The sequence below is a fragment of the Macaca mulatta genome, chromosome 11 (assembly GCF_049350105.2).
Source record: "Macaca mulatta isolate MMU2019108-1 chromosome 11, T2T-MMU8v2.0, whole genome shotgun sequence".
Taxonomy (NCBI): domain Eukaryota; kingdom Metazoa; phylum Chordata; class Mammalia; order Primates; family Cercopithecidae; genus Macaca; species Macaca mulatta.
Window position 1 is genome coordinate 120,508,473 of NC_133416.1, and position 20,717 is coordinate 120,529,189.

Consider the following 20,717-nt stretch of genomic DNA (forward strand, 5'->3'; position numbering starts at 1 on the left):
ACCACCATGAGTTTTGCGAAGATCATTTTGATTTTCCAGCGTCTTCTGTCTCTGGCTTGAATCTCTCCTTGCCTGCCTGGGTCCTTCCTTTCCTCTCCTGCCCATGGTTCCTCCTTGATGCTGGACAGGTCTCCAGGCTCACATGCCCACACTGCTCTCATCTTTTCAGGAAGGCGAGAACAATGACAAGTTCTTCACCCACCCCAAGGATGCCAAGGCGCTGGCGGCCTACCTCTTTGCACACAATCACCTCTTCTACCTGATGGAGCTGGCCACGGCCCTGCTGCTGCTGCTGCTCTCCCTGTGCGAGGCCCCCGCCGTCCCCGCACTCCGGCTCGGCATCTACGTGAGCACACACGCTCCTCACATGGGGGGCTGGGAGCCACGGCTTTCAGGGCAAACGACAGAACCCCAAAAAGGAACATACTGGGAGGACAAACACTGCAAACAGACTTAAAACAGAGAGATACCAGGCGGTCATAGAGGCCTTGGGAGCCGAAATGCCTGGGTGTCCCTGCTGGAGTGAATGGCCTTCAGCCAGTCTCTCTGGGATTCTGCCCACCAGTGCATTCCAGGGAGGGGAAGTGTCCCAGGCCCTGCTCAGAACCAGCGCCCACACGTTGTCTCTGGGTGGGGAGGGCACCCAGTGGATAGTCCCACTACTCTGTCTCCAGCCTCAAAGGAGAAGGCATTTGGGTGTGGTCACCATGGGAGGCGGAGATGTTTCCTGGGCAGCTCCAGCCCCTCAGATGTCCCCATACCTAGGCCCAGCCATCATTCAGTGGGGGCCAGAGCAGGTGTGGAGCTGTGCTTGTTCCCTTCTCAAGGAGTGTGCGGGAGGCATGGAAGCAGGGAAGGAAGCCTGTGCCTGTTGAGTTAGGAAGCACTCATCCAGCCTGGCCTCTGAGGCCCTCCATGACTCAGTTTCCCTTCCTGTTTCTCCTTCTTCGTGCCTGAAAGTCACAGCTCCAGCCAGTCTGTGTTTCTTCCTCTGCACATCTCCACCACTCTGTCCCCTGTGCTGGAGTCCATCTTCCCGTCCCTTCACTCTGTCAGTTCCTGCCCACTGGAATGTCCACAGGCCCCGAACCTCCCCACCCCCGGGAGGAGGAGCTCTCCCATGTCTGTTTCCCGGAAGCACTTGACTTCCCTGCTGGGAAGGTTTTACAGCTGAGGGTTTTCCATGTCTTGTCCTTTTGTCCAGAATGAGGATGAGAGTTTTAAGGGCTGCTCTCTGCTTGACAGTCCTTGTTTTTTTGACAATCAGATTTTATTTCTTAAGTTCCTAATTGATGCTTTCTTAGTGTCTTTCATAGATCTTTTGTAAATTACATGAAATCCCTCTTAGAACAAGGCTAGATATTAAATTTTATCTTATCTTGTTTTTCTTACTTTTTTTTTTTTCTTTTTGAGACTGAGTCTCCCTCTGTTGCCCAGGCTGGTGTGCAGTGGCACCATCTCGGCTCACTGCAACATCTGCCTCCTGGGCTCAAGCGATTCTCCTGCCTCAACCTCCTGAATAGCTGGGGTTACAGGTGTGCGCCACCTCGCCCAGCTAATTTGTTTTTCTTATAACTTACAAACTTCAGGCTCCTTCCTGATTTTTCATCATTTGGACCAGCATGTCAGTTTCCTGGATATCAAGTTTATGTTTAGTTGTTTGGGGAAGGCTCCGTGACCAAGGCTTTGTCTTTAGGCATGCAGGGCCAGGCTTTTGTAACTCTGGTGTGTGTTGGGAGGATGTCCTGGGGCACTTCCAGGTCCTGGGAGGATTGGGCAATGAGGAGTGGCCATGGGCTGGGCTGGCCATGACACATCCCCACACCCTCTGGTCTCAGGTCCACGCCACCCTGGAGCTATTCGCCCTGATGGTGGTAGTGTTTGAACTCTGCATGAAGTTACGCTGGCTGGGCCTCCACACCTTCATCCGGCACAAGCGGACCATGGTCAAGGTGAAGTGTCCGCCCATCTGTCCCTCCCCTTGCAGCCTTTTCTCCCATGTCACCTTCAAACCTGTCTCTTTGGTACAATTCAGAATCCACCATGGACCCAGTCCATGCTTAGAGGTGTCACCCTAGGGTCCTTGTCCTGACCACGCCCTCAGCCTTGCCAGTGCCCTAGATATTGTAGTGATGCCAGCAGTAGCTAATGTGATGGGGTGTTTAGTACCTGCCAGGCACTGGCGCAGTCACCTTGGAGAGAGGTGTGCTGCTCTCCCTGTTTTACATTCATCTGGAGACATGGGGTTCACACCCAGCTCTGCCCACTGCGCCCGGGCTCACCTGTCCCTAGTGTTATACGTTTTGTCTCTGTGCCGCAGAGAGTGGCGTGAGTAGGAGCACGTCAAGGTGGCACTTTGTAGTGTGTGGAGCATGTGTGCTACTCTAGGAGAGTGTAGCCAAGTAAGCGGAGCTGAAGAGGAGCTGCAGGCCCCAGGATCCCTGATGTGAGTAGGGAGGGCTGATCAAGGGGGCCTGGCAGAGTGGCAGTTTTGCCTCCTCAGTGGATACCAGCAGTCATGCTTCCCTTCGGCTCATTCTCCTGGTGCCACACACCTGAGCCAGCAGCTGGAGTTTTTTTCTTCTGGGGCTGCCTGATGTTGGCAGGAAGTGCGAGAGAGGGCTGGAGAGAAGACAAGGCCTCCCGAGGTCAGAGTGGGCGCTGCCTCCCCAGCCCCCAATTCTAGGTATGCAGGATGACGGCTGGGCTGCAGGGCCTGACGGTGCTCCATGCCTGCCACCCGCAGACCTCGGTGCTGGTGGTGCAGTTTGTCGAGGCCATCGTGGTGTTGGTACGGCAGATGTCCCATGTGCGGGTGACCCGAGCACTACGCTGCATTTTCCTGGTGGACTGTCGGTATTGCGGTGGCATCCGGCGGTAAGGCCCGGGTTGGAAGCTGGGCAGACAGTCACTATCCTGGCATGGCCTGACCTCTGGGCTGGTGGGGCAAGAGCTTGTGAGTCAGTTAGTGATGACGTCGACCCTGCATGCTGGTGGGAGTACACACACACTCACTCTCCCTCTGCCATTCCACCCACGCACAGGAGAAAGCGATCTTCCTGCCGCAGTGTAGGTTTGCGGCCTCTGGGTCCAGGGCTTTTTCCCATCTTTTCTGCAGCCTTCCAGAGCTGCTTCCTCGCTCTATGCGTGTTATCTACCCAAATGCAGGCAGCTCAGCAGCATCCATGTGACACAAGCAGACTCTCCTGCCATCTCCACTGAGGCTGTGGGACCAAACTCAAACCGGACCAAGCCTCAACTGAGATTTATTTTGGGAGACGCAATCTGGAAAATTTCTTGGCTGGTCTACTGTTGCTGAGAGTGGGCTTGTAATTCATTCTTTGTGCCCATCTGCAAAGCTAGAAACAGGACTTGTCCTTGAAACAGGCCCAGCGTCCCAGGACTAAGTGGCCTTGAAATGTCTTCATGCCTTCCACATCCTGCTCATGGAAACTGACCTTTGCGCCCAAAGTGATGCCCTTGGCCTTCTGCTCTGTTCCCTGCTTGCAGGGCACTTGCCTCCTTGGGCCGTCACCAGGTGGAGGTGGCTGTGTGCTACGCCTGCCCCAGTTCTTCCCCGCCACCCACTAAGTGGGGGTCTCAAGCCACTTTAGGAAAAAATGAAGCATGATGTCACACCAGGGTATGGCAGGGTTTAGTATTTCGAGTCAGAAGCACTAGGCCCCCATCTCAACAAGGAGGAGTCCCAGACGGCCCGCCCCAGCTGGCACCTCCCCTGAGCTGGCCCATCTCTCCCCAGCAACCTGCGGCAGATCTTCCAGTCCCTGCCGCCCTTCATGGACATCCTTCTGCTGCTGCTGTTCTTCATGATCATCTTCGCCATCCTCGGTGAGTTCCTACTTCTCAGGCCTAGGCGCACTCAAAAAGCACGTTCACAGTGGATGAAAAATTATTTTGGGCCTGGCACAACGGCTCACGCTTATAATCCTAGCATTTTGGGAGGCCGAGGTGGGCAGATAACCTAGGTCAGGAGTTTGAGGCCAGCCTGGTCAACATGGTGAAATCCAGTCTCTACTAAAAATACAAAAATTAGCTGGGCGTGGGTGGCACACGCCTGTAATCCCAGCTACTTGGGAGGCTGAGGCAGGAGAATTGCTTGAACCCGGGATGCCAAGGTTGCAGTGACCTGAGATCGTACCACTGCTTTCCAGCCTGGGCAACAACAGAGTAAGTGAGACTTTGTCTCAAAAAAAAAAGAGAAGAAAAATTATTTTGACAGTGCCTTAGTCCTTTTGGACTGCTATAACAAAATGCCATAGACTGCATGGCTTATAAACAACAAAAGTTTATTTCTTCCTGACTGGGTGGCTTATAAACAACAGAAGTTTGTTTCTCCCTGTTCTGGAGGCTGTGAAATCTGGAAGTCCAAGGTCAAGGGCCAGCCGTGGGTGTCTGGTGAGGGCCTGTTCCCTGATCCGTAGGTGGTGCCTTCTGGCTGTGTCCTCACGTGGTGGAAGGTGAGAGGCAGCTCTCTGGGACCTCTTTTTTTTTTTTTTGAGACGGAGTCTTACCCTGTCACCCAGGCTGGAGTGCAGTGGCGCGATCTCGGCTTACTGCAACCTCCGCCTCCCAGGTTCAAGTGATTGTCCTGCCTCAGCCTCCCGAGTAACTGGGACTACAGGCACCCACCACCACACCCAGCTAATTTTCATACTCTTAGCAGAGACGGGATCTCACCATATTGGCCAGGCTGGTCTCCAACTCCTGACCTTGTGATCTGCCTGCCTCGGCCTCCCAAAGTGCTGGGATTACAGGTGTGGGCCACTGCGCCCAGCCTCTGGGACCTCTTTTATATGGGCACTAATCCCATTCGGGGGGACTTCACACTCATGACCTCTTCACCTCCAACAGCCCCCACCTCCTAACACCCTCAATTTGGGGATTAGATTTCAACGTAGGGATTGGGGCGGGGAACACAAACATTCAGACCAGAGCAGGTAGTTTCAGAAATTCAGAAAGATTTTAAAAATACGCCAGGCATGGTGTCTCATGCCGATTGTCTCACCATTTTGGGAGGCTGAGGCAGGCAGATCGCTTGAGTCCAGGAGTTCGAGACCAGCGCGAGACCCCATCTCTACCAAAAAAACAAACAAAAACAGGAATTAGCTGGGCATGGTGGTGTGTGACATGCTCCTGTGGTCCCTGCTACTCAGGAGGTGAGGCAGGAGGATCACCTGAGCATGGGGAGACAGAGGTTGCAGTGAGCTGTGACGGTGCCACTGCATTCCAGCCTGGGTGACAGAGCAAGACCCTGTCTCAAAATAAATAAATAATAATAACGTGAACACCCATGGACCTACCATCCAGTTTAGGAAATGAAGCCTTAGAATAAAATGGAAGGCACGTTTGTGACCTTTAGTGATCATGATTCCCGCTTTCCCCAAAGGTACCCACTGTCCTAAGCTTATCATTCCCATGCACTTCTTTATATTTTGTTTCACATTTATGTTTCCCCAAGTGACAAAGAAATGATAAAGCTTTACATACTTAACTTCTACACATTGGTCTTTCGCTCAATACTGTGTTTTTGAAATTTATTCCTGTTGATACATGTAGATGCCGTATATTCATTTTCACTGGAGCGGAGCAAGTATGCCAAAGCTTGTTAATCTGCTCTTCTGTTGGATGTTTTTCTTATCACAAATCCCACCGCAGTGAACACTCTTGTGTGTTTCCTGGTGCTCACGCTTGAGAGTTTCTCGAAGGCACTTGCCTGGGCCCTGAGAGATGGCAAGCTTCAGCTTCACTGGGTACAGCAGGGTCACAGGCTGCTCATTCAGGAGGGCTTGGTTTTTCACATGGGGCTGACTGTGATAGCCACACAGAGTCACAGGGCGTAGACCTTGGAAGCCCTGGTACTCAGCTGGGAAAGCTGAGGTCCTTTCACCAGGACTCCGCAGATGGCGAAGACAGTGGGACTCCAGAGCCCTGACTCTGAGGCTAGAGCCAGGCCCCACCCCTCCTGGCCCTCATGGCTGCCTTGTCCTGAGTCATGGCTCTCACTTCCTCCCACCCGCCATCCCACTCTTGGTAGAATTTTGTTTGTGCTTCTCCAGGGGTAGGGCTGATTTCCCCTAAGGGCAGAGTTCCTCCCTTTTCCCACTCAGGATTTCAGGGACTCAGGGAGTGGTCCATTCCTGAAGGGAGGAAGTGAATGGCATTCCCACCCTGGGACCCTGGCTGCAGGGGAGCAGCGGATCCCTTTGGAATTTTACTCAGCTGTCATGATCTCAGAACCTAAGATTGCAAAACAGCAGCCTGGATTCCAGATCCAGCCTACAGATGGGTTTTGTTTGGTCTGAAAACTTGGAGCCAGCATTTTAAAATTAGATTTTACACAAAAATACAGACTTCCCCTCTTTTGAAAGAACAGAGCTGATAGTGCCCAGCACATTGCTGTAGAGCGGCAAGCGTCTGGTGCCTGCAGCCCTGCTCCCTTTCAACACAGCATGCATTCTTGGGGTGCTGTGGTCCCCAACAGTCCCTGCTGCTCTTCCTGACCTGCTGCATTCATTTGCCTGTATTTGCCCGGTCCTTTTCACACCAGGTTTTGGGACCTCTGCTCTAATCCTTTTGTTTATCTGTGTTTCCACCCGCTTCTAGGTTTCTACTTGTTCTCCCCTAACCCTTCAGACCCCGTAAGTAATTGGCACATTTGTCTGTCTCTTCTTTTATGGAGGACTTTTCCCTCAGACAGGGTCACCAGCGTGACCCTGTAGCCATGTGGGGAAGGGGGGCCCTGCCTGGTTTCTCATCATAGCTTGTGTGTGCACCGCACGTGGGAGTTCCCGTCACTCAGACTTGACCACTTCCTTCCTTGAGAGCTGGGGATCCCCTTTTCTGTCCTTCAAAGGGGTGCCGCCAGGATCAGGTTTGGACCATTGAAATATTTTGGCAGAGGAGTAGTGGCGGAGAGCCAGACGAATGGCCCAGACATGTGATTCCCTAGAAAAAAGTCCCCCCAGGTCAATAGTCTGCTTCTGCCAGAAACATCAGGTGCAGGAAAGGGGAGGCCTCTGGACTGCGTATTTGCTCTTTCCTCTGCCTCCCTCAGGGATTCCTTGAGAGATGCAAGAGCGGGCGTGGCAGGGTGCGCCAGGTGGCCCATCACAGCCTGTTCCTGGCGGCCATGTGCTCTTGGCTGGTCCCGACCTCTCCTCTGCCCCCTCTTCCGTTGCAGTACTTCAGCACCCTGGAAAACAGCATCGTCAGTCTGTTTGTCCTTCTGACCACAGCCAAGTAAGTGCAGACTCTGCCTTGCCTTTGGTCCTCTGCTGCTGCCCTGGGGTCTCCTCCTCTTTTCTGCAAAGTATATTCCACATCCCAGCACAGGCAGGTGCTGTGGTGCCGTTGGGAGATGGGGTTGGCCCACTGAGCATGAAGCCCAGGGGTGAGAGTAGGGGAACCAGGGTTGGAGGCTGGGAAGGCGAACAAGGAGCTGTCCTCTGCAAGGCATGTGCTCTGAGAGGATGGAGACAGGCAGATACAGCAGGCCGGGTCACCCTCTGCAAATACAGTTTCCCAGATGTGATGATGCCCTCCTACTCCCGGAACCCCTGGTCCTGTGTCTTCTTCATCGTGTACCTCTCCATCGAGCTGTACTTCATCATGAACCTGGTGAGTGACTGTGCCTCAGGCTATATGCTGAAGCAGCCTGCCGCTACCCACACAGCGCTGGGCGCCATGGGATTGGAGAAGTGGGGACTGCTTTCCGCCTCTCAGGGCAGAACGCTGGGGCAGGAAGTCCCAGACTCATAGTCAGGTGCAGTGTTGCAGGGAATGCCCTGTCAGGACTTCAGGAATTCAGCCAGTTGCTGGGGGTGGCATCCTCACCAGGGCAGTGCTGCTGCTGCTGATAGTGCTGGATGTTAAACCCAGGCGACCCTGGGACCTTTGCATTCTTACGTCAGAAATAGACAGTTGACCCTCAGTGTCCACAGGGATTGTTTGCAGGACCCCTTGTAGGTGTGAAGATCCACAGATGTTCAGGTCCCTTGTCTAAAATGGCAGAGTATTTGCAGATAACCTGTGCACATTCATCCTCTCGTATATTTTAAATTATCCTGCATTACCTATAACACCTAATACAATGTAAAAGCTATGTAAATAGTTGTTATACTGGGCCGGGCAGGGTGGCTCACGCCTTTAATCCCAGCATTTTGGGAGGCCAAGGTGGGTGGATCCTTTGAAGTCAGGAGTTCGAGACCAGCCTGGCCAACATGGTGAAACCCTGTCTCTACTTGCGAAAATTAGCTGGGTGTGGTGGTGGGCGCCTGTAATCCCATCTACTCGGGAGGCTGAGGCAGAAGAATTGCTTGAACCCAGGAGGTGGAAGTTACTGTGAGCCAAGATCATGCCATTGCACTCCAGCCTGGGTGACAGAGCGAGACTCCGTATTAAAAAAAAAAATTGTTTTACTCTATTGTTTAGGGGATAATGACAAGAAAAAGAAGGCTGTACATGTACGGTACAGATGCAACCATCCTTTTGTTTTTAGAATATTTTTGATTTGCAGTTGTTTGAATCCATGGATGCAGAACTCACAGATATGGAAGGCCAACTATATTATAATAACTGTAAAAGCTGGCATTTAGTAAGCCTTAGCCACTTGGCACTATGCAAAGTGCTTTACATATAAGGATGAAATAATTTAATAAATAAACACAACCCTGGAGGTAGTGAGTATGGTTCTCGAAGTGCAGATGAAGAGACTGAGGGTCAGAGTGACAGTGTGATTTGCTGACGCCTGCATAGCTTGGAGTAGCCAGGCCAGGCCCATTCCAGAGCCCTGTTCCTAACCAGTCTGTTCAGTTGCACTCACATGCCAGAAATGTCTTGTGTATTTCTACCTCATTTATCAGGAACCATCAGAAAATCCAGTATAGAACACGTTTGTGAAGGAGAACATAAAGCGCCTGTGCTCAAAGAACTTTGAGAGTATTTGTGGAGGCGCAGACAGCCGCCAGGAATGTCCCAGCCATCATAGATCACATCCGACACCAGGCTGTTAGGCCGGTGCTCAGACCACACAATCCATGGCAGGACTAACGGGAAGAGGCTTCTGATCGAGTTGTTTATTTTTATGCTTCCGCAGAGCATTCTCACACCAGTCACCACAGTCAGGCCGAGTATAGAAATGAAAATCATCTTCTCCAGGTAGACATGTGAAATCTAAAAAATTTTAAGTCCTTTTTTTTTTTTTTTTTTTTTTTGAGATGGAGTCTCGCTGTGTAACCCAGGCTGGAGTACAGTGGCGCAGTCTCGGCTCACTGCAACCTCCACCTCCCAGGTTCAAGTGATTCTCCTGCCTTAGCCTCCTGAGTAGCTGGGATTATAGGCGTACGCACATGCCACTACACCCGACTAATTTTTGTATTTTTAGGAGAGACAGGGTTTTGCCATGTTGGTCAGGGTGGTCTCGAACTCCTGACCTCAGGTGATCTGCCCGACTCAACCTCCCAAAGTGCTGGGATTACAGGTGTGAGCCACAGCGCCTGGCCAAAATTAAGTCTTAAAAAGGAGAAAATATATTCTTGTTTTAATTCCTCAAAACCAAGAAGAAATATGTTGAGTACTTCTTTGTGTTTGATTTAATTTGCAATATATTTAGAGCTGTGAGAATTTAGGGCAACAGTCAACAAAGTACGGCCTGCTGGCCAAATTTGGCCCACAGCCTGTGTTTGTAAATACACAGGGACACAGTCATGCCCATTTGTTTATGTATAGTCTGTGGCTGATCACATGATATGACCACAGGTTAGTAATTGCAGCAGAGATCATTTGGCCTCCAGAGCCTAAAACAGTTGCTGTTGAACCCTTTACAGAAAAAGCGTGCTGACCTTTGATCCACAGGGAAAAAATGGGGAACCAGTTTGAGGGAAAGGACCAGAGAGTTTCCCTTAAAACATTTTTAAAGACAGAGAAAGTGTTTCTAAAAAGGATTCTTTCAAGTTCTTCCCCCACCTTCCATCCCCCTCTGATAAGCTAACTTTGGTATTAGCCAACTCTAGAACGTTATTTCCTTGCTTGCAGAGCCTCTCACTCCCCCTTTTCCTGGGCCACACATGAAGCAGTGAAGGAGAAGTACAAAGAGGGCAGGGGGAGGAAGGGTACTTCTGGCTCGGAGGTCAGGAGGGCAGTGGGCAGGCAGCCTCCTCCTGCCACTGGCCAGAGTCAGACTGGGCTCAGAACCCAGATGCGCCCCTCTTGCTACTCTATCCTCCCCTGGCTTGCCCCTGCCCAGCCTGGGACAAGCTGGAACTGGGGAAGGGAGTGTGGGAAAGTGGAGGGGAACCTGGGAAAGATTGAGTAACAATGCCTTCATGTATCTGAAGAGGGAAATTTACAAGAGGAACAAAGGGCTTTCCTCTGTTGAGACTTGGGAGACCGACTTCCTACCCCATGAGGTGCAGGCAAAAGGGTCTCCCCAGGGCCTCTCTGGGTTGGCTGGATGAGAGTCCTGCCTAGATGATGAACCCATGCCCCCCTGCACCCCCTGCCCCAGCCACTCACGGCCCTGAACCAGGGCCCTGTGCTTCTCTCCCACAGCTTCTGGCTGTGGTGTTCGACACCTTCAATGACATTGAGAAACGCAAGTTCAAGTCGTTGCTACTGCACAAGCGAACCGCCATCCAGCATGCCTACCGCCTGCTCGTCAGCCAGAGGGTAGGAGCCATGGGCCAGGGAGGGGCTTGGTCCCTGTCCTCCCTCCCTTGCCCAGAGCAGCCCCTAAGCATGGCCAGGCCAGCAACTTTAGAAACCAGGAGCCCTGCCCTTGGAAGAATGAACAGAGCTGGAGTGGATCTGGAGTGGGTGCCCCAAGGGAAAGGGAGTAGTCTGGGTTCCACACTGCTCCTCCCTCTCCCCCAGAGGCCCGCCGGCATCTCCTACAGGCAGTTTGAAGGCCTCATGCGCTTCTACAAGCCCCGGATGAGTGCCAGGGAGCGCTATCTTACCTTCAAGGCCCTGAATCAGAACAACACACCTCTGCTCAGGTAAGAGCAGGTGCCTGCTAGGGGCAGCGTGGCCAGACAAGGCATTCATGTCTAGAGTGAACCAGGGCATGTGAAGGCCGTGGAGGTGGGCAGGCCTATAGGCTTGTCAGAGACTTCAGTTTCCTCCACAGAGATGTTTATCCATGTAGACTTACAGACTGGATTCACCAGGATTCCTTTTGCAAGTGACAAAAGTCCAACACAAATCCAGTTCAAACTGACTTGAGAAAAAAGGAGCTCATGGAGTGGACTGGTCCAGCTGCTGGCCCTCGAACCCCCAGTGGGGTGGGATAGTCCCATGTGAGCCAGGTGGACAGAGAGGGGTGAATATACTTCCCCCATCCCCTGCACATACCTGGCTCGGCCGCAGAGAACTGACCCTAGATCTCCAGGGGCAGGATTGGTCTTCCAGGCTGTTGATGACCAAGCCCTGTCCACAGCAGCCTGCTGTGGAGCTGAGAACAAGCCCTGTTTGAGCTGAGCTTGCAGTCCCAGGTGTTACATTAAGGCCCCTGCTAAAAGGCAAAGTTTCTGTCCTCGTAAGAATCCTAGTACTCCAGCAGCTGCCTCTCCAGGGCACTGACACTGTCCGTAGTTAGTGCAGTCGGTGGAGACTAAGTGGATTACGTATTCGTAGTACTTCAGGGTCAGAGGAGATCCAAACAATCGCAGGTAAAGGATCCCCCAGCACTGCTGTGCTGGGACTCACACGGTGTCCCCTCCCTTCCTCCTACCCTCACCCTGTAAAGGTGTCCATAGGCAGGCAAGTAAGAGAAGCAAAGCTCAGTGGAACTATGTTCTGATATTTTGTCCCTTTTTATTTTGCTTTTGGCAGCCTAAAGGACTTTTACGATATCTACGAAGTTGCGGCTTTGAAGTGGAAGGTGAGTTCTCCTCTGAGACCATAGAAGCAGTAGACAGACAGGTCCCCAAGTGGGGCAGTGAGAAGCAGGGACACCCCAAGATCCAGCTCTCTCCCTGCTACAGCAGCTCAGCCCCCAGCTTGGCATGGTACACTTCAGGGATCACAGGTGGCCCCCAGCCCCCAAATCTGCCCTCACATTTGTGACATAGTGTCATGGTTAACAGCACCCAATCTCACTTAGACCCCATTAGTCACTGTGTGACATCAGGCAGGTTGCTGAGCCTTTCTGAGCCTTGTTTTGCCTGGGAAGTGGCATAATGATAATCCCTACTGACAAAGCTAATTTCAGGACTATACTAAAATAATGCCCCTGCATGGCACATTGTAAATGCTTGGTACACACTGGCTGGCTGTGTTGTCATATAGATCCCTGAAGGTTAACATTGTTCCCCAGTTTAGCAGGGTGAACAGGAAAGGAAGCCAGCATCCTGGCTCCAGGGCACGGCTCTGGTCCCTGGCCCTGACACCCTCCCTCTTGGTCCTGTTGTCTACCAGGCCAAGAAAAACAGAGAGCACTGGTTTGATGAGCTTCCCAGGACGGCGCTCCTCATCTTCAAAGGTAAGTGGGCTTGAATATGGCAGGTGTTGGCAGCTGGGGGCTGACGGAAGTTTTCAGAGACCACCGAGGAGCATCTGAGGAGAGGTTCAGACAGGTGTGTGTGTGTGTTTGTCTGAATGTGTGTGTGAAGAGACAGCGTGATTACCCCAGCAGGGAGGTAAGCGTGGTAGGAAGCAGATTAGGAGAGAAATGGGTAACTTAACCCAACCAAAATGGGTAACTTAACCCAACCAAGACATTTGGGGAATTTTTCTTTTTTCATACAAAAGCAAAGATATTCATTGAAGAAACTTGAAAGTGAGATAATTAGAAGTAAATGGAAATTTACCACCCAGATAACCACTGTTAATTCTCTGATGTGTTTCCCTCCGTGCCGTTTTTCTATGCATTTTTAAAACAATAGGGTGACATTATATATTGTATTCTGTTATCTACCTTTTCATCCAATTATTTATATATATATATATATATATATATTTTTTTTTTTTTTTTTTTTGAGATGGAGTCTCGCTCTGTCGCCCAGGCTGGAGTGCAGTGGTGCGATTTCAGCTCACTGCAACCTCCGCCTCCCAGGTTCAAGTGATTCTCCTGCCTCAGCCTCCTGAATAGCTGGGACTACAGGCACTTGCCACTGTGCCTGGCTAATTCTGTGTGTGTGTGTTTTTAGTAGAGACAGGGTTTCACCATGCTGGCCAGGCTGGTCTCGAACTCCTGACCTCGTGATCTGCCTGTCTTGGCCTTCCAAAGTGCTGGGATTACAGGAGTGAGCCACCATGCCCAGCCCCAGTAATATATTTTTACCTTCCTCTTATGACAGGATGTATACTTACTTTGCATGACCCCTTGAATAATGCTTGTGTAGTGTAAAGTTTGAAAATTTGAAATTGGGTGCTCATATTATTAACCTGACAATTGCCCGTTAATTTCATGCCAGTTTCAGCAGTGGTCAGCAGAGCTTTGTCTTGCTCTATCTCGATTCCAGGTTGCTCAGCCTCTCCCCAGAGCAGCTGCAGTCAGTGCAGTCTTGTCTGGGGGTCTGAACAGAAGTGTGGGTACCACTCTTTGAGTAGGACCCTCCTTTCTTTTTTTTTTTTTTTTTGAGACGGAGTCTCGCTCTGTCGCCCAGGCTGGAGTGCAGTGGCGCAATCTCCGCTCACTGCAAGCTCCGCCTCCCAGGTTTACGCCATTCTCCTGCCTCAGCCTCCCGAGTAGCTGGGACTACAGGCACCCGCCACCTCGCCCGGCTAGTTTTTTGTATTTTTTAGTAGAGACGGGGTTTCACTAGGTTAGCCAGGATGGTCTCGATCTGCTGACCTCGTGATCCGCCCGTCTCGGCCTCCCAAAGTGCTGGGATTACAGGCTTGAGCCACCGCGCCCGGCCAGGACCCTCCTTTCTTAACCTCTGGGCTAAAGACCATGCTTACCTGCATGCACAAAGAATGTGGTAGGTGGTCGCACCTGCCCAGAAGGAGATAATAATAATAAAGGATACGGGCCCGGCACGGTGGCTCACGCCTGTAATCCCAGCACTTTGGGAGGTTGAGGCGAGCAGATCACGAGGTCAGGAGATCAAGACCATCCTGGCTAACACGGTGAAACCCTGTCTCTACTAAAAATGCAAAATATTAGCTGGGCGTGGTGGCGGGCACCTGTAGTCCGAGCTACTCGGGAGGGTGAGGCAGGAGAATGGCGTGAACCCGGGAGGCGGAGCTTGCGGTGAGCCGAGATCGCACCACTACACTCCAGCCTGGGCGACAGAGCAAGAGTCCGTCTCAAAAAAATAAAATAAAATAAAAAATAAAAAATGAAGGATACGGTAGGGGAAACAAGTGCATAAATTTACATTTTAACAAGTCTTTTCTTCAAATAGGCATTAATATCCTTGTGAAGTCCAAGGCCTTCCAGTATTTCATGTGTAAGTATGAAATATCTCCACTCTAGGCCACTTTCCCCCTGAGTCCTTTGCTGTTCTAGAAGCAGGAGAGGCAAGAGATTGGTCCTAGAATCCTGTGTTTGACTTTTTACTGTGGGGAATTCTCAGCATGTATAAAATTGGAGAAAACATTACCACACGCATCCCCGTGCCCGTCACCCATCTGTATCCTCACTGTGGCTTATCATCCCCTCTAGCCCTAGATTTTTTGGAAGCAAATTCCAGAACTACAGAGTTGATTGGTCGATATGTCTCTTGAGTTTGTTTTAATCTCTAGGCTCCTCTTCCTCCCCTCATGCAGTATTTAGGTGAGGAAGCAGGATTTGGGTTTTGTGTGTTCCTCTGTTGCCCTTTCCTGGAATTTAGTAGTTCTATCTAGAGCTATGCTGTGCGGTGTGGAAGCCATTGGCCACATGCGGCCATTTACATTTAAGCTAATTAAAATGAAAAAATCAGCTTAGCAGTCACATTTCAAGTGCTTAATAGCCACAAATGGCTAATGACTACCAATTGGATGGTGCAGATAAGAAAATTTTCATTGTCACGAAAATTCCCTTGGATAGTACTAACCTAGAGGCTTGATCCAATTTGGTCTTTCCAAGGAGCTCTGGTTCCTTTTAGTAGGAGATGGTGTTAGAGACACAATTCGAGGCGTTGAGTGCTCGTTGCTTGGGTTGGTCACTGTTTCTAGGCCTTCCCATGGACAGAACTAGGGTTTTGTTTCTTTAAAGATAAACTGTTGTGGCCGGGCGCGGTGGCTCAAGCCTGTAATCCCAGCACTTTGGGAGGCCGAGACGGGCGGATCACGAGGCCAGGAGATCGAGAGACGATCCCGGCTAACACGGTGAAACCCCGTCTCTACTAAAAAATACAAAAAAACTAGCCGGGCGAGGTGGCGGGCGCCTGTAGTCCCAGCTACTCGGGAGGCTGAGGCAGGAGAACGGCGTAAACCCGGGAGGCGGAGCTTGCAGTGAGCTGAGATCCGGCCACTGCACTCCAGCCTGGGTGACAGAGCAAGACTCCATCTCAAAAAAAAAAAAAAAAAAAAAGATAAACTGTTGTGAGTTCATGCTGATACTTCACATTCAGGCCTACAGGGATTTTAAGATTAAGAATCTAGATGTGTAAGACTGATTTCATGAATCTTACACATCTAGATTCTCAATCCTTTTTTTTTTTTTTTTTTTTTTTTTTGTGAGACAGAGTCTCATTCAGTCTCTCAGGCTAGCATGATCTCAGCTCACTGCAACCTCCACCTCCCGGGTTCTAAGTGATTCTCCTGCCTCAGCCTCTCGAGTAGCTGGAATTACAGGTGTGCGCCACCACGCCTGGCTATTTTTGTATTTTTAGTAGAGATGGAGTTTCACCATGTTGGCCAGGCTGGTCTCGAACTCCTGACCTCAGGTGATCCACTTACCTCAGTCTCCCAAAGTGCTGGGATTACAGGCGTGAGCCACGTGCCTGGCCTAGATTCTCAATCTTAAAATCCAGATTGTCTTTGAAGACAATCAGACACCAACAAAGAAGAAAAATATCCAGGTTCCTAACTACACTGGCACAGTTATTCATTTGCTTTATCTCACAGTCCCAGGATAACAACTGCAACGCAATCCCAATGATATAATTCCTAGAAACATCAGTCTGGGGATGTACATTCAGATTACTGTGGGGTTTTTTGTTTGTTTGTTTGAGACAAGGACTTAGTCTGGTGCCCCAACAATGGCACAGTCATAGTTCACTGCAGCCTTGACTTCCCAGGCTCAATGCATCCTCCCACCTCAGTCTTCTGAGTAGCTGGGACCACAGGTGCGCACTGCCACACCCGGCTAATGTTTTTATTTTTTGTAGAGTTGGAGTGTTCTCATGTTGCTCAGGCTGGTCTCAAACTCCTGGCCTCAAGCCATTCTCCTGCCTTGGCCTCCCATAGTGCTGGGATTACGGGTGTGAGCCACTGTGCCTGGCCTTGTGTTTTAAGGTCACCTGGAATAGTTCCTTTCCATGTGGACATGTCACCAATGGGATATACATTTGGATTTTTTTATGCCATGTTATTTTTTATTTTTTGGGATTGCTTTTGACATTTTATTTTATTTTATGGCCAGGCATGGTGGCTCAGACCTAAAATCCCAGCACTTCGGGAGGCCGAGGTGGTTGGATTGCTTGAGCCCAAGAGTTCGAAACCAGCCTGGGCAACATGGTGAGACCCCCATCTCTATAAAAAAATACAAAAGTTAACTGAGTGTGGTAACTCACACCTGTAGTCCCAGCTACTTGGGAGGCTGAGGTGGGAGGATCACCCAAGCCTGGGGAGGTTGAGGCTGCGGTGCGCCGTGATGGCGCCACTGCACTCCAGCCTGGGCAACAGAGTGAGATCCCCCATCTCAAAAAAAAACAAATTTTGTTTCATAATTATGTAAATTAGGACTGGGCATGGTGGCTCATGCCTGTAATCCCAACACTTTGGGAGGCCAAGGCAGGCAGATCACTTGAGGTCAGGAGTTCGAGACCAGCCTGAGCAATGTGGTGAAACCCCATCTCTACCAAAAATAGAAAAAAGTAGCCATGCACGCCTGTGGTCCCAGTTACTTGGGAGGCTGAGGCGGGAGGATCGCTTGATCCTGAGAGGCAGAGGTTGCAGTGAGTTGTGATGGCGCCACTGCACTCCAACCTGAGTGACACAGCGAGACTCCATCTCAAAAAAAAGCAAAAAAAATTATGTAAAATACATGGTTCCAAGTCAGATCTACAAAAAATATATATATTGAAGGAAATTTCATTTCTATCCCTGTCACTTCCCACAGTGGGCAACTTTTATTTATGGCTTCTTCCATTGTTTAAAACCTGTAAGTTGGATGCATATCAATATCTCTGTCTTAACCAATAGCATATTTTATGCACTTTTTTCTGCCACCTGGCTTTTTGCAGTTAACAATGTGCCCTGGAGACCAATTCATGGTAATATGTAGAAATGAGGCTGGGTATGGTGGCTCACACCTGTAATTCCAGCACTTAGGAAGGCAGAGGCGGGTGGATGGCTTGAGCCCAGGGGTTTGAAACCAGCCTGGGCAATGTGGCAAAACCTCAGCTCAACAGAAAATACAATAATTAGCTGGTGTGGTAGTGTGCGCCTGTGTTCCTAGCTCCTCAGGAAGCTAAGGTGGGAGGATCGCTTGAGCCCAGGAGGTGGAGGTTGCAGTGAGCCAAGATCATGCCCCACTGCACTTCAGCCTGGGTGACAGTAAAACCCTGTCTAAAAAAAAAAAAAAAAAAATTAATATGTAGAAATGTACCTCGTCTCTTTTCTTTCTTCTCTCTTAGAGAGAGGGTCTTGCTCTGTCACCCAAGCTGGAGTGCAGTGGCACAAGCATAGCTCACTGCAACCTTGACCTCCTGTGTTCAAACGGTCCTCCCACCTCAGCCTCCTGAGTAGCTGGGCCCACAACTACCACACCTGGCTAGTTGTTTTTATTTTTTGTAGGGATGTGGTCTCCCTGTGTTGCCCAGGCTGGTTTCGAGCCGCTGGGCTCAACACAATCTGCCTGCCTCAGGCTTCCAAAATGCTGGAATTACAGGTGTGAGCCACTGTACCCAGCCTGTGTTTGTTTTTATGGTTAAAGTATGCCACTTTATGAACGTATCATGGTCTGCTCAACCACTCCCCTACTGATGATCATTGAGATTGTTGCCAGTGTTTTGCTATCACAAATAGTGCTGCAGTGAATAGCTTTCAGATACATCTTACATTTTTGCCAGTGCATCATTGGGATGGTTTCTGGAAAGTGGGATCGCTAGGCGAATGGCTTAACGCATATGCAGTTTTTCTAAAGAGTTCATGCAATTTTTTAAAATTAGAAGTCTCTAGGGGAAAACACATGTTTTCAATCCTTGAATGCCTTGTATATTGTCCATCTTTTACACCAATTTGGAATAATCTCTACATCATAACTGGTGTTCACACAGTGACAGAGGGAGTGTTTTTAGAAATTTGTAGCTGTTTCTAGGTGAAAACACTGGTTGATTTAGCTCCCTTGGTAAGAGCACTGAGTAGAAAGACGTTCCCAATCAAATGGGTGTGTGGAGCAGCCCTGTTCTCCTCATCCCATAGAGCTCCAGGAAGTTAACCAGGGACGGCAACTGTGACCTGCAGATTTCTAAGCCCCCCGTTATTTCTCTGTCTTTTACGGGCCTGTGTATTTCAGACTTGGTGGTGGCAGTCAACGGGGTCTGGATCCTCGTGGAGACGTTTATGCTGAAAGGTGAGCCCTGCTTGGGGACTGGCCATGTCCTGGCCGGCACACCCAGCTTGCCTGTGAGCTGCTACTTCTCTGCCTTACAGGTGGGAACTTCTTCTCCAAGCACGTGCCCTGGAGTTACCTCGTCTTTCTAACTAGTAAGTTTCTGACATGGCTTTGCTGGACTGCTTGTTTTAAAATTGTCTGGGAGAACTTTTATTCAGTATAGAACCTCATGGTTCTTCTCTAAAACAGGAAGAGACAGAGTATTTAGTCGGATTCCGTGTTGTCCCTGTTTAAAACTCTTTCGTGGTTGTCCACTGCCCTCTGGATGGAGCCCAGAATCCTAGGCGTGTGTGGCCCTCCACTCGCTTGCCAGCGCCGTGTCCCCCGCTGCACGCTGTTGCCCTCCTCAGTGGCCTCTGCTGCCTGCTGCTCTCGCCTGCCTCTGGGCTGTGCACAGGGGTTTCCTCTGCCTGGTGGCGTCTCCCCCAGCCTCTTCCTGACTTTCCTGCCCCTTCTATCAAGTCTGAGCACACTGTGCTGTCATTCCCTGTTGGCGTCTTTTCTCCCACCGAGCTGATAAGCTCTCTGCCCCAAGGGGTGCCCTGCACTGGCCACTGTTGCACACCTGGTACCCAGTGCAAGGCCCAAGATGGAAGGGGTGGTCAGGACACACCTGTTGGATGGACAAATGGTTAGCAGGGCCCTGCCCAGAGACGGGAAGGGAGGATTTCTCTCTCTCTTTTTTTTTTTTGGCAGGATCTTTCTCTGTTGCCCAAACTGGAGTGCAGTGGTGTGATCATAGCTCACTGCAACCTCAACCTCCCGGGCTCAAGGGATCCCAAGTAGCCTCAGCCTCCCAAGTAGCTGGGATTATAGGCACACAGCGCCACCATGCCTGGCTAATTTTTGTATTTTTTGTAAAGACGGGGTCTCACTATGTTGCTCAGGCTGGTCTCCAACTCCTGGGCTCAAGTGATCCTCCTCTCTTGGCCTCCCAAAGTGCTGGGATGATAGGCATGAACTACTATGCCTGGCCAGTTTCTTTTAAGCAGATTACTCAGTTGCCCACCATCTGGGCCCTCTCATGGAGCACCTGCTCTCACGGTGGGACATGAGTGAGGCCTGGGCTCAGCCTGGAGGGCACATGGCCAGCAGGAAGGCTGCAGACTGTGGAGGAGCCTCAAAGAGGAGACCGAGCAGGGGGAGGATGTGGCGGGGCTGCTGCCGATGGACTCCTTCTGTCCGCAGTCTATGGGGTGGAGCTGTTCCTGAAGGTCGCCGGCCTGGGCCCTGTGGAGTACTTGTCCTCCGGATGGAACTTGTGAGTGGACAGCATGTTTCTGACGCAAAGCTGAAACTCTGATGGTGGCCCCAGACCCTTCTCTGCACACCCCAATCCCGGGCCATTTCTGGAATTGCAGAGGGAAGGTCTGAGGACGGGCCGAGGCCTGTGTCTCCCTCAAGCAGCCCTGCCCCCAGCCCAGGAACTCCCCAGGGTCAGGCCCTTGTCTGAAGCCTCTCAGACCACCCACGCCAGTCCTTCTGGAAATGGCCTTTTGAGGTGCCACAGGCTGGTTGGCTCTTCCTGAGTCATTAAACTTTTTTCTCTTCCATAAAAACCACAATGCCCACAGAGAAGAATGCTCCCCCACCTTCCTTGATCAGCAGTATTGAGACCCACGTGGCCCTTCTGCCTGTTCCCCAGAGCGTGGGAGGTCACTTCCCTGCCCTGTTCAAGTTAACTGGCCTGTGAAGTCAGGTTGCACTCATGAGGTCTTGGGCCGCGAGGGCGAGGGGGTTGACACGCAGTGTGGGCCGCGAGGGCGAGGGGGTTGACACGCAGTGTGGGCCGCGAGGGCGAAGGGGTTGACGCGCAGAGTGGGCCGCGAGGGCGAGGGGGTTGACGCGCAGTGTGGGCCGCGAGGGCGAGGGGGTTGACGCGCAGAGTGGGCCGCGAGGGCGAGGGGGTTAACACACAGAGCAGAGCTGGGAGGAGCTGACAGCACATGTGTGCCCTGTGTGTCTGGAGAGGAGAGAGGGTCCTCTG

The 20,717-nt window shown here is 51.0% G+C and overlaps 1 protein-coding gene across 34 annotated transcripts in view; it reads left to right on the top strand.

Annotated features, from left to right (window-relative positions):
* The window catches only part of TPCN1 (two pore segment channel 1), a 75,430-nt gene that overhangs the window by 42,796 nt on the left and 11,917 nt on the right, over positions 1-20,717 (top strand). For 18 of the 34 annotated variants that reach the window (XR_001448220.3, XR_013401472.1, XR_013401471.1 and 15 more), the window contains 15 exons: positions 170-346; positions 1,839-1,952; positions 2,747-2,877; positions 3,761-3,849; positions 6,625-6,659; positions 7,202-7,260; positions 7,539-7,638; positions 10,570-10,686; positions 10,891-11,015; positions 11,851-11,899; positions 12,436-12,499; positions 14,370-14,414; positions 18,632-18,688; positions 18,769-18,822; positions 19,919-19,991. Coding sequence is in view for 23 of the 34 variants with exons in the window: in XM_077955256.1 (XP_077811382.1) it covers positions 170-346; positions 1,839-1,952; positions 2,747-2,877; positions 3,761-3,849; positions 6,625-6,659; positions 7,202-7,260; positions 7,539-7,638; positions 10,570-10,686; positions 10,891-11,015; positions 11,851-11,899; positions 12,436-12,499; positions 14,370-14,414; positions 18,632-18,688; positions 18,769-18,822; positions 19,919-19,991 (1,289 nt within the window). In the remaining 11 variants the exon portion in view is untranslated. Of the gene's footprint in view, positions 1-128; positions 347-1,838; positions 2,025-2,713; positions 2,878-3,760; positions 3,892-6,624; positions 6,660-7,201; positions 7,261-7,473; positions 7,639-10,546; positions 10,687-10,890; positions 11,016-11,850; positions 11,900-12,435; positions 12,500-14,369; positions 14,415-18,631; positions 18,689-18,768; positions 18,823-19,918; positions 19,992-20,717 lie in introns of all 34 variants that reach the window. The other 16 variants (XM_077955258.1, XM_077955260.1, XM_077955265.1 and 13 more) reach the window with 7 other exon arrangements.